At 42.3% G+C, this 13,356-nt stretch overlaps 1 protein-coding gene and 1 pseudogene across 1 annotated transcript; both read left to right on the top strand.

Moving 5' to 3' along the window:
• The first annotated feature begins 652 nt into the window (after positions 1–652).
• On the top strand, positions 653–2,590 carry LOC147980353 (uncharacterized; annotated as a pseudogene).
• Positions 2,591–3,690: 1,100 nt separating this feature from the next.
• Positions 3,691–4,260, top strand: LOC147980352 (uncharacterized). Its single transcript, XM_087516874.1, has 2 exons — positions 3,691–3,867; positions 3,958–4,260. Exons 1-2 carry the CDS (start codon positions 3,691–3,693, stop codon positions 4,258–4,260), a joined length of 480 nt encoding a protein of 159 aa, XP_087373000.1.
• The last annotated feature ends 9,096 nt before the right edge of the window (positions 4,261–13,356 follow it).

Raw genomic sequence — 13,356 nt, 5'->3', positions numbered from 1 at the left:
GATGTTTCCTGAACTGGTCGATGTAGCCAGTCAGCAAGCAGTGGATGACGAATATATGGAGGAGCCCATCAGCCAAGCCAGGTTTGATGACACTGACGATGAAGAGAAGGTGGAGAACATGGACAGCTTAATCGAGGATGAATACGATGGTGATGACATGCCAACAATTGAGTGGAACAGGGAAAAACCTGAGCTTAGTGTAGGTACCATTTTCCAATCAATGGTGGACTGTCGGAATGCAGTGACAACATGGTGCATTATATCTGAAAACACCTATAAGATTAAAAGGAGTGAGCCAGCAAGGTTCATAGTTTTTTGTCCATATCCTACGTGTAGGTGGAAGTTGCATGCATCTCGTATGAGAAAGAGCAAATATATTCAGGTAATCCAAGTTCAGTTAGTAATTTAGTTTCAGATTGTTGAGTAAGGTTTCTTAACTGTTCTTTACCCTTTTATTTTGTTTCAGATAAAGAAAAACCCACACAAGCACACCTGTCCACCTGGAGGGGGAGGGGGGAAGGCCAAAACCAAGCTAGCAAAAACTAGGTGGGTGGCAGATGCTATATTGGATTGGCTGAGAGAAGAACCTGGACTTGGTCCAACAGCACTCCATGGGAAGATTTTTGAGAAGTACAAGATATAAATTCCTTACATGAGAATTTTCAATGCTAGGGAAAAGGCTCTTGACAGAATTAATGGTCAATGGAATGACAGTTTTCAGCTGCTTTACACTTTCAAAGCTGAAGTGGAGATGGCAAGTCCAGGGAGTGTTGTAGAGATTGACAAGCATACAGTTCCATTCAAAATAAAAGGGAAGTCATTTCAGAAGGAGTGCTTCAGAAGGGCTTTTGTTTGTTTCAAGGCTTGCTGGCAGGGGTTTCTAGATGGTTGCAGGCCCTATTTGGCTGTAGATGCTACACATTTGACTGGAAGATGGAGAGGACAGCTAGTAGCAGCTTCTGCAGTTGATGGACACAACTGGCTATTCCCAGTTGCATTTGGTGTGGTGGAGGTAGAGTCTGAGGAAAGTTGGGTCTGGTTTCTGCAGCAGTTGCGCAACATTATAGGCACACCCCCAGGTTTAGCTATACACACAGATGCTTGCAAGGGTTTAGAGAGTGCAGTGGAAATTGTATTCCCTGGAGTGGAGCATAGGGAATGTATGCGACACCTAGCGCATAATTTCAAAAAGAAGTTCAAAGGTAAAGTTTATGATGAGAACTTATGGCCAGCATCATACACATGCAGCAAAAGGAAGCATGAACACCATTTGAGAGTCTTGTATGCTCAAAATCCTCTTGTGAAGGAGTACATGGATGCACATCATGGCAAGGTGTGGTCAAGAAGCAAATTCAACGAAATCTGCAAAGTAGATTATGTGACCAGTAACCTTGCAGAATGCTTCAATTCAAAGTTCAAGTCAGTGAAAGGGCTCTTGTTGTGGCAAGCATTTGACAAGATGAGGCAAATGATCATGATAAAGATGGCTCTTCGCAAAAGAATTGCAGAAACACAATATGTTGGTCATCAAATGCTCCCACCACTAATTAAGGCATTGCACTTGAAGGCAAGAGGACTGAAGATGAAATGTATTCGATCTGGTACATATGAGGGAGAGGTTACCTATACTGACACTAAAAATAGGGTATTGAGGTATCCTGTGAACCTAAGTACTAGAGAATGTACTTGTAGGCAATGGCAGATCCGTGGGAAGCCATGCATACATGCCCTAAATATGATGACCGTTATCGGGGGTGTAGATGGTGAAGTTGATCAATATTGCTCTGAGTATTTCTCTGTTGCCAAATTTATGGCTGCTTATGCTGACAATGTGCCTGCACTATTGGGGAAAGATCAATGGAACATAGTAGATCCAGGGTTCAAACTCCACGCTCCTGTCATTACTAGACCACCAGGAAGACCAAGGAACTAGAGGATTAGAGCAGGTGAGGAGGGTCGTCTACCAAAGAAGCGTGCTTGCAAAAAATGTGGAGTTCTGGGGCATATTGCTAGGCTTTGTACCAATGCAGTGGATGCATCATTTGGAGAGGAGGAAAGATGGACAGCAGCCAATGCCGAGGAGAATGCAGCAGCAATGGAGACTGAAGATGCAGTGGAGAATGCAGCAGCAAATGAAGCAGTGGAGAATGTAGCAGCAAATGAAGCATCTTGGTATGTGCTTGCACCCTTTGTAGAATGCAGCTACCCTTTTGTTTGCATTTGTTCTCTTTTTTGCCTATGGCTTATAATTTTATTTACCAGCTCTAGGGAGAAAAGGCCAAGAGATGAGGAAGCAGAAGATTTTGAAACCATGGCCTTTGATGGTTTTGAATCTATAAGAGAGGAAGAGGAGGGCATAATTTTTCCAATTGTGCCTTTAAAGATTACTGAACCCATAGATGACCGTCAAATGGTCGTCAAGTGCTCGGCGAGTGCAACTACTCCATCAGCACCTCCACGAGGAAAACCCCAAGTAAAGCCCAAGATAAAAAAGAACAAGATTCTGAAAGAAAAGAGCATCTCAACTAGGGAAACCAGTTGCAAGATGGTGAAGCCAGCTGCAAACACAAGGAGCAAGTCGAAAATTTGAATTAAGTTGTTGGGAAATGTTTGTGTTGTCAATTTGAGGGCAAGTGGATCGCTTAAAACTTGGTAGATTTGTATTAAGATGTTGGCATCTTAAAACTTGGTAGATTTGAGCTACTGTGATAACTTATCAGTTGTAATAATGTTTCTTCTACTTTTGTTTCTTATTTGAGTCATAATTCAAATTTCCATCAAAATTTGAATTTAAATCAATATTTCAATTTGGGCCAAAATTTGGATTCGAGTCAAAGTTTAAGTTGAACATTGGAGGTTCATTGCTCTGTGCAGTGTATTTGATCGAGTATTTGAAGTCCAATATTCGTAGGTGAACAGTCCAAATGAGAAATGTGCAGAAACAAGCTCGAAAACTAGGGTAAATAGCCCTATTTGAAATCAAGTTTTTTTTGACCTTGCCTAAATGAGGCATATAAATTTTTATTAACACTTGTTCCATATATATAGGGTAAAAACGAAGTCTCACTATTTATTGATTAATATTCATATTACTACATTTTTTTGAAAAATAATATGCTTTTAATTCAAAACCGTCAAATAACACGTTTTAGATATGAAAATGAAAAAGTAAGTTCAGATCCTTCTTACTCACTCCAAAATGAAGCTATGGAGATTTTTTTGATTTTTTTAATTATTTTGATTTTTTTTCAAACCCTAAACCCTAATTACCCCGTTGACTCGCTCATAACCCCGCAGAAATGCTCCAAACCCTAGCTTCGAACGTGCGCCGTCGGATCCTACCAAGCGCCAAACACCACCCGTCAGATGTGGGGCAGGCATGCGCGATCCGCGTGATGCATCCTGATTGGCTACTGCACTGTCCTTCTCGGGTTTTTTACGATCTGCCCCACTTTACATATGAAATTGTATTTTTCGCACATGACGACCACATGTCAGTGTTAAGAGTTGGTTCAAAAATTGAAACTGCAAAATACAATGTGGCAAATTATCAATATAGCTTCCCCTTCTCCTCTTCTCCATCTGACAGACAAAGGCATCGAGCAGATCGAGCAATTCCTCTGTTTCTTTCCCCATCTTCTCGTTCTTCTTCCTCTTGAGCAATTCCTCTGTTTCTTCCTCTCGGGCGATATGTCAACCTCCTCGTCAGCCCCCCGTTCCACGTGGCCGGTGTATGGTCCAGTGCCGATGACTCGATGCCCTGACTGCCCACGGACTGCGCCACTGAAGCAGTTGACTTCGAAGGAGGAGAAGAATGGGAACTTTGGGCGCGAGTTCGTCAAATGCGAGAGCAAGCTGGAGGGGCAGGTTAGATCTAAGTTTTCCTCGCATCCTTTATCTCTAATTTCTCAAAAAATCTGTCAGATTTGGATTTAGGTTACATGATTTCATTTTCAGATCGTGAAGAAATGCCACCATTTCGAGTGGATGGATGATTACATCCAGAGGCTTCAAGGGTCGGGCTTGATGGATTCGAGGGGGAATGCAATCCGCGAGTCCAATCTGTCCCATGACAGTGCCGCTCCGGCAGCAGCAGCGCGTCCGGAATACCTGACGGTGGTAGATGTCGAACTGAAGACGGAATTGAAGAAGATGAACAAGAACTTCAAGCAGCTGATTGAGTTGAAGAAGCAATCCAATCTGATAGCTTTAGGAATACTTGCTCTAGGAATTTTTTACTTGATGGCCATCTCTCGTTAGAGATGTTTGTCTACTGTTGTTGCCACTGTTTAGGAATCCAAGTCTATTTATCTCAAATGCAACTCTGTTTAGTGCAACTGTCGATCACTGAATGTATGCAGTTTACTGTTAAGTTTCGACACTTTTAGTTTCGGCAGAAAACAACTACCAGTTCAGTGATAGGATTATTTTGTTAGCTAATAACCTCGAGTATTGAATCATACCATAGGTCGTCAGATGAAAGTAAGTATTACTTGAGCAGCACAAGGAATATACATCAAGTTCATCTCTTCTCTCTCGCTCTTGCCAAAATTTTGTCCTCGAGTTCGTCAGTTCTGCTAAAAAAAACTAGTTCGCTGGCCCAAAAAGAAGCCCAGAAACAAGCGATGTTTCTTTTTTTGTTTAGGAAGGATTGCTTTGTTCTTTTTTGTTTCTGATTGCTTTTTTCATTAATTTGATTGCCCAATCTCTTCTATCTCATTGAGGAATTTTTTTGGCTTTCCTTTATGGGTCCCTTCATTTTTTAGAATCAAAGTATTTGCAAACCGCAGTATTATTATGCCTAGCGAACCAATACTTCATGATTAGAAAAAGAGGTCTAACCCTCTTTTTTATATACTTCAAACATAGTGTAGTTAAAACTACACTTTTGACTAAAGCAAAATATCTCAAAGTATTTGATACTTCAATATTTCTGAAAACCAAAGTATTCTTTGAATACCTAAAAAATACAGAGCTCTCAAACCAAAGCCGTGTACAAATGTACAATATGTTCTTATTTTTAGAAGGCATCTATAAACACATCATTTAGTTTGTTTGGTTAATTTTTCCCACGCCAATTAGCCGTGTCTAAACTTGGGACAAACAAAATATAAACATGACAAAACATTAATATAACACACATAACTTAACTTAGATAGGGTTGCTAGGGCAACATAAGTTCTTACATAGACACTGATAGATAATAGTTTAACCTTACATAGATAGCTCGGGCAACACACACACCAAACTCACACTATAGAGTAGATAGATAGGGTAGCTAGGGCAACACCGTCTTCTTCGCCGCCGGCTTCACCGTCTTCTTCGCCGCCGGCTTCAGTACTCCTCCTCCTCAAGGCCGTTGTCACCGAGGTAGTACGGGAGGCTGTGCATGCGGTTGCGAGCGGGGAAGATGCTCTCGAAGTCGGTGAAGATGTTATAGGTCATGAATGCGATGAACTCGAACCCACACCAATACACCTTGCCGAGCAGGTAGTAGGCATCGAACTTGTTGGTGAAGTGGACGACGAGCCCTACCACTGGAGCGTTGGCGTGGGGACGCTGCTCCACGAGGTTGAACATGGGCGGCGAGCCCGCCGGGAGGTGGTGGAAGCCCGCATGGAGGAACCCCCGTGCAAGCTCAGTGCTTCCCCTCTAGCGGGAGAACGCCCACACGCGGAGGGATTCCTCGACGACGATGTTGGCGGGGTACCGCCGTTTCGGCACGGTGGGCGGCGCTTGGAACGTCGGCCCGTTGTACTGCATCTTGCTCGCTTCGCTGAGTGGAACGGCTTTGGCTTTTGGGGGAAGAAGAGAAGAAGTTGGAGGTGTAGATGGATCTGTAGAAGAAGAGGCGATGGAGGGTAGTTTAAATAGCCGGGGGAGACGAAGTGGGTACACACGCAAACGGCCGGCGTAGATCGTGACTCAGTGCGTGCATGAACCGATGCGATCATCAATGTGTGAACGTGAATCGATGCGAGCGTGCTTTGCGTGCTCTGCGTGCTCTGCGTTGGCGGCTTCCTGCCTCCCCTTCTACGTGCTCTGCGTTGGCGGCTGCCTGCCTCCCATTCACGAGCGTGCATGCAGCCTGCGGCGTGAACCAATGCCTCGACATATGGACGTGACCGTGCGTGCAGCCTGCCCCTTCTGCCACCGGCACGTATGCCTGTGACACGTGAAACGACGCTGCGGAGCGACTGAATCCGCCGGCAACCGTGCGGCACGGATCAATGGGTGCGTGGCGGCGTGCGTGCATGCGATTAGGTCTAGGTCACTAGATGCGTGCGTGGCGGTGTTCGCATGCATAGCAGGCTACATTGATGCCAAAGCCGGGCATGCATAGCAGGCTGCATCCATCGATAGCAGGCTTTTTTAATTTATTACCAACAAACTAACGGGCCTGTCCTATGAACACAAACACGGCCCAACCAGCGAAGCCACAGCCACAGTCAGCAGAGTCCAATGTGGCCCCACAAGTCAGTTAATGGCCAAGACGGCAAACGTCTGTTATGAACATTTGTGAGAGTTTCAGTTAAGGGAATGGGGAAAAGTGAGCAAAAGTTTGAAGCGTGGGGAAAACTGAGCACAACTAAGGAATTGGGGGCACAGATGGAATAAGCCCTTTTTTCTTTTGTTGGTATGTAAATCTAGGTGGTATGTATTTAGCAACAATATAATTAGCATAGTCAACATACCAAGGTGTGTTATGAGAGAAATTTATTGCAGCTAATTGCTCAACAGAAAACTATCATTAATAGGTTTTGGGTCATCAAGATTATTTTCAAGCCTAGATAAGTTATCAGCTACGGGGTTCTCCGCTCCTTTTCTATTAGTTATATGCAAATCAAATTCTTGTAACAGGAGAACCCACTTAATGATTCTAGGTTTAACATCTTTATTTTCCATAAGATATTTTATAGCAGCATGATCAGTGTGAACAATAACGTTAGAATCAACAATGTAAGACCTAAATTTATCAGAAGCAAACACCACTGCTACGAATTCTTTTTCAGTAGTAGCATAATTTCTTTGAGCACCGTCTAGAGTTTTACTAGCATAATGAATAACATTTAGTTTCTTATCAACTCTTTGTCCTAGAACAACACCAACAACATAATCACTAGCATCACACATAATTTCAAAAGGCAAGTTCCAATCAGGTGGTTGAACAATAGGTGTAGAAATTAATGCTTTCTTGAGTGTTTCAAAGGCTTCTAAACAATCATCATAAAAAATAAATGGAATATCCTTTTACAAAAGATTTGTAAGAGTCCTAGAAATTTTAGAAAAGTCTTCAATAAACCTCCGATAGAAACCAGCATGGCTGAGGAAACTACGAATCCCTTTGATATCTTTAGGACATGGCATTTTCTCAATTGCATCAACCTTAGCTTTGTCCACCTCAATACCTCTTTCAGAAATTTTATGGCCCAAAACAATACCTTCGTTAACCATAAAGTGCCACTTCTCCCAATTCAAGACAAGATTTGTTTGTTCACATCTTTGCAAAACTTGATCAAGACTGCTCAAACAATCATCAAAAGACATCCCATAAACAGTAAAGTCATCCATGAAAACCTCAACAATCTTTTCACAAAAGTCAGAGAATATAGCAGTCATACATCTTTGAAAAGTAGTAGGTGCATTGCATAAACCAAAAGGCATACGTCTATAAGCATAAGTTCCAAAAGGGCAAGTAAAAGTGGTCTTTTCTTGACCAGGTTGAGAAACAGGTATTTGTGAAAAACCAGAATATCCATCAAGGAAGCAAAAATGTGTGTGCTTAGATAATCTTTCTAGCATTCGATCAATAAAAGGCAAAGGGTAATGATCTTTTCTAGTTGCTTCATTTAGTTTTCTAAAATCAATTACCATTCTATAGCCTGTAACAATTCTCCATGGAATAAGTTCATTTTTATCATTGGGAACAACAGTAATACCTCCTTTCTTAGGGACACAATGAACAAGACTTACCCATCTACTATCAGCTATAGGATAGATTATACATGCTTCCAGAAGTTTTAATATTTCCGTTCTTACCACTTCTTTCATTTTCGGATTTAACCGACGATGGTGATCAACAACGGGTTTAGCATCAGGTTCCATATTAATCTTGTGCTGACATAGAGTGGGACTGATGACCTTAAGATCAGCAAGAGTATATCCAATAGTAGCTCGGTGCTTCCTCAGGACTTTCAATAATCTTTCTTCTTCATGTTCTGAAAGGTTAGCACTAATAATAACAGGATATATCTTCTTCTCATCAAGATAAGCATATTTCAAAGTGTCTGGCAATTGTTTTAATTCAAACACAGTATCACCTTTAGGTGGAGGAGGACTTCCTAGAGTTTCAATAGGCAAATTGTGTTTAAGTAGAGGATGTTGTTCAAAGAAAATCTTATCTATTTCATTTCTTTCATGCATATGCATATCATTTTCATGGTCTAGCAAATATTGTTCTAAAGGATTAGTAGGAGGTACAACAATAGAAGCAAGACCAATAATTTCATCCTTACTAGGCAATTCTTTTTATGAGGTTTTCTACTAAACTTGGAAAAATTATATTCATGAGACTCATCACCAAAGCTAACACCGACAATTTGTTTCTCACAATCTATTTTAGCATTAATGGTGTTCAAGAAAGGTCTACCAAAGATAATGGGACAAAATTCATCTTGTAGGGAACCAAGAACAAGAAAATCATTAGGGTATTTTATTTTCCACACAAGACTTCAACATCTCTAACAATCCTAAGTGGTGTGATGGTGTCTCTATTAGCAAGTTTAATAGTAACATCTATGTCTTCTATTTCAGCGGGTGCTATATCGTTCATAATTTTTTGACATAAGGTAAAAGGAATAGAACTCACACTAGCACCTATGTCACATAAACCATGATAATAGTGATCTCCTATCTTAACCGAGACAACAGGAATGCCAACAACAGGTCTATGTTTATCTTTTTCATCGGGTTTGGCAATTCTAGCAGCTTCATCAAAGAAGTAAATAACACACCAATCTATATTTTCAACCAGGAGATCCTTAACCATAGAAACACTAGGTTCTACCTTGATTTGTTCAGCTGGTTTAGGTGTTATAATATAACTTTTATTGACCATAGTTGAAACTTTAGCATGTTACTTTATCCTAACAGGGAAAGGTGGGTTTTTAATATAAGCAGTAGGAACAACTGGATCAACATTATAGATAATAGTTTCATCTTTAGCAACTACTAGTTCTTTAATTTCTTCTTTAATAGGTGGGTTGTATTTGAACCACTTCTCTTTAGGGAGATCAACGTGAGTAGCAAAAGATTCGCAAAAGGAGGCTACTATCTCAGAGTCAGGTCCATATTTAGTGTTAAACTTTTGAAAAGCATCGATATTCATAAAAGATTTAACACAATCAAACTTAAGCTTAATACTGAAAGTGCGTTATATCGACTAGAGGGGGGGGGGGTGAATAGGCAATTTTTATGGAAGTCTTCAAAACGTGGAAGTTATGAAGACAAACAATAGAAATAAACCTATTACCATGCAGCGGAAGGTAGACTACACTAAGAAAACCATAGTCAAGTATTCAATGGAGTGAAAGCACAAGGACTAATGGCAGCAATGTAGTAAGGATCAGGTAGGAAGATATTATGAAGCCAAACAGAACACGCAGTCACTCAGTGAAGACAAAAGATAGTGCAATCATACAATGACTTCACAAGGACCAACAGTAAGTAAAGGGAAGGGAAGGATGAAACCAGTGACTCGTTGAAGACAATGATTTGTTGCACCAGTTCCAGTTGCTGTGACAACTATACATCTGTTTAGGGCGGTTAGGTATTTAAACCTGAGGACACACAGTCCCGGGCACCCAGTCCTGAACACGCAGCTCAGGACACCCAGTCCTCACCGTATTCCCCTTGAGCTAAGGTCACACAGACCTCGCCCAATCACTCAGGTAAGTCTTCAAGGTAGACTCCCAAACCTTCACAGACTTCGTTCACCGGCAATCCACAATGTCTCTTGGATGCTCAGAACGCGACGCCTAACCGGCTGGAGGATTCACAGTCCTCAAGTGTAATAAGTCTTCAGATCACACCGACAAGAAGACTTAAGTGATGCCTAACACTCTTTGGCTCTGGGTGGTTAGGGCTTTATCCTCGCAAGGAATTCTCTCTCAAAGGCTTCGAGGTGGGTTGCTCTCAAACAATAAAAGCCGTACTCTAACTCTGAGCAGCCAACCGTTTATGGTTGTAGGGGGTGGGCTATTTATAGCCACTAGGCAACCCGACCTGATTTGTCCGAAATGACCCTGGGTCACTAAGGAACTGACACGTGTTCCAACGGTCAGATTTCATACACACATGGAAGCTTTACTTGGGCTACAAGCAAAGCTGACTTGTCCGACTCTGGACAAGTTTCGCTCTCATAGTCTTCACTCGAAGACATAGGTTTTGGTTAAGCATCACTTCAGTCATTCTGACTGGTTCACTTGGACCCCACTTAACAATATGGTGGTTCCTATGACTCAACAAAGAAGAAACAGAACTACAAAATATCTAAGTCTTCGAGCTCCATAGGCTTCATGCAATGTCTTCTCTTGTCATAGTCTTCAATGTGAGTATCTTCACATACCACCTTTGACATCAATGTCTTCATACATTTTTAGGGGTCATCTCTGGTAGGAAAACCGAATCAATGAGGGACTTCTACCTGTGTTATCCTGCAATTCTCACAAACACATTAGTCCCTCAACTAGGTTTGTCGTCAATACTCCAAAACCAACTAGGGGTGGCACTAGATGCACTTACAAATACCTGAGTCTTTACCTTCGTCGAGTTCCCAATCTTCAGAGTTGCGTTTAATTCTTTCCAAAAGATCCCACTAGAATTCAATAGTCTTCTTCATAAAGGAACCAAGATGAGAAGTATCAATCATGGATCGATCATCATGAGAAAGCCGCGCATAAAAATTCTGAATGATACTTTCCTTCGAGAGCTCATGATTGGGGCATGAATATAACATTGACTTAAGCCTCCCCCAAGCTAGAGCAATACTTTCTCCTTCACGAGGCCAAAAATTTTATATATAATTCCAATCATGATGAACTAGATGCATAGGATAATTTTTTTTGGTGAAATTTCAATTTCAATCAATTCCAATTCCAAGATTCAATATCATCGCATAGCCTATTCCATGCCAATGCTTTTCCCTTCAAAGATAAAGGGAAAACTGTTGGGGAACACAATAATTTCAAAAAAATTCCTACGCACACACAAGATCTATCATGGTAATGCATAGCAATGAGAGGGAAGAGTGTTGTCCACGTACCCTCATAGACCGTAAGCGGAAGCATTATGACAACGCGGTTGATGTAGTCATACGTCTTCACGATCCAACCGATCCTAGCACCGAAAGTACGACACCTCCGTGATCTGCACACGTTCGGCTCGGTGATGTCCCACGAACTCTCGATCCAGCTGAGTGTCGAGGGAGAGCTTCGTCAGCACGACGGCGTGATGACGGTGATGATGAAGCTACCGGCACGGGGCTTCGCCTAAGCACTACAACGGTATGACCGAGGTGGACTATGGTGGAGGGGGGCACCGCACACGACTAAGAGATCAATGATCAACTTGTGTGTTCTAGGGTGCCCCTGCCCCCGTATATAAAGGAGCAAGGGGGAGGCCGGCCGGCCCCTGGGGCGCGCCAAGGAGGGGAGGAGTCCTCCTCCTAGTAGGAGTAGGGCTCCCCCTTTCCTAGTCCAACTAGGAGGAGGAAGGGGAAAGGAAGGAGAGGGAGAGCGGGAGGGAAAGAGGGGGCGCCGCCCTCTCCTTGTCCAATTCGGACTCCTCAGGGGGGGGGGCGGCCAGCCCTAAGGCCCCCTCCTCTCTCTCTCACAAGGCCCATGTTGGCCCATTAGTTCCCCCGGGGGTTCCGATAACCCCCCGACACTCCGATAATTATCCGGTGACCCCCGGAACTCATCCTGTGTCCGAATATAGTCATCCAATATATCAATCTTTATGTCTCGACCACTTCAAGACTCCTCGTCATGTCCGTGATCACATCCGGGACTCCGAACTATCTTCGGTACATCAAAACACATAAACTCATAATACCAATCGTTACCGAACGTTAGGCACGCGGACCCTACGGGTTCGAGAACTATATAGACATGACCGAGACACGTCTCCGGTCAATAACCAATAGCGGAACCTGGATGTTCTTATTGGATCCCACATATTCTATGAAGATCTTTATTGGTCAAACCGCATAACGATATGCGTTGTTCCCTTTGTCATCAGTATGTTACTTGCCCACGATTCGATCGTTGGTATCTCAATACCTAGTTCAATCTCATTACCAGCAAGTCTCTTTACTCATTCCGTAATGCTACATCTCGTAACTAACTCATTAGTTACATTGCTTGCAAGGCTTATAGTGATGTACATTACCGAGAGGGCCGAGAGATACCTCTCCGATACTCGGAGTGACAAATCCTAATATCGATCTATGCCAACTCAACAAACACCATCGGAGACACCTGTAGAGCATCTTTATAGTCACCCAGTTACCTTGTGACGTTTGATAGCACACTAAGTGTTCCTCCGATATTCGGGAGTTGCATGATCTCATAGTCATAGGAACATGTATAAGTTATGGAGAAAGCAATAGCACCAAACTGAACGATCATCGTGCTAAGCTAAAGGATGGCTCAAGTCAATCACATCATTCTTTAATGGTGTGATCCCGTTAATCAAGTGACAACTCTTGTCTATGGTTAGGAAACATAACCATCATTGATTCAACGAGCTAGTCAAGTAGAGGCATACTAGTGACACTCTGTTTGTCTGTGTATTCACACATGTACTAATTTTTCGGTTAATACAATTCTAGCATGAATAATAAACATTTATCATGATATAAGGAAATATAAATAACAACTTTATTATTGCCTCTAGGGCATATTTCCTTCAATCTCCCACTTGCACTAGAGTCAATAATCTTGGTTACATTGTAATGATTCTAACACCCATGGAGTCTTGGTGCTGATCATGTTTTTCTCGTGAGAGAGGCTTAGTTAACGGGTCTGCAACATTCAGATCCGTATGTATCTTGCAAATCTCTATGTCTCCCTCCTTGACTTGATCGCAGATGAAATTGAAGCATCTCTTGATGTGCTTGGTTCTCTTGTGAAATCTGGATTCCTTTGCCAAGTCATTGAACCAGTATTGTCACAAAAGATTTTCATTGGACCCAATGCACTAGTTATGACACCTAGATCGGATATGAACTCCTTCATCTACACTGCTTCATTTGCTGCTTCCGAAGCAGCTATGTACTCTGCTTCACATGTAGAT

The sequence above is a fragment of the Triticum urartu genome, chromosome 3A (genome assembly GCF_056163025.1).
Source record: "Triticum urartu cultivar PI428250 chromosome 3A, HENAU_Tu73, whole genome shotgun sequence".
In the NCBI taxonomy this organism is placed as follows: Eukaryota; Viridiplantae; Streptophyta; class Magnoliopsida; order Poales; family Poaceae; genus Triticum; species Triticum urartu.
This window is presented reverse-complemented; position numbering and strand designations above follow the sequence as displayed.

Coding starts and splice junctions, on each gene's coding strand:
- LOC147980352 (XM_087516874.1), top strand. CDS start 3,691: ATGTCAACCTCCTCGTCAGCCCCCCGTTCCACGTGGCCGGTGTATGGT. Junction 3,868..3,957: donor AGAGCAAGCTGGAGGGGCAG/GTTAGATCTAAG, acceptor TTTCATTTTCAG/ATCGTGAAGAAATGCCACCA.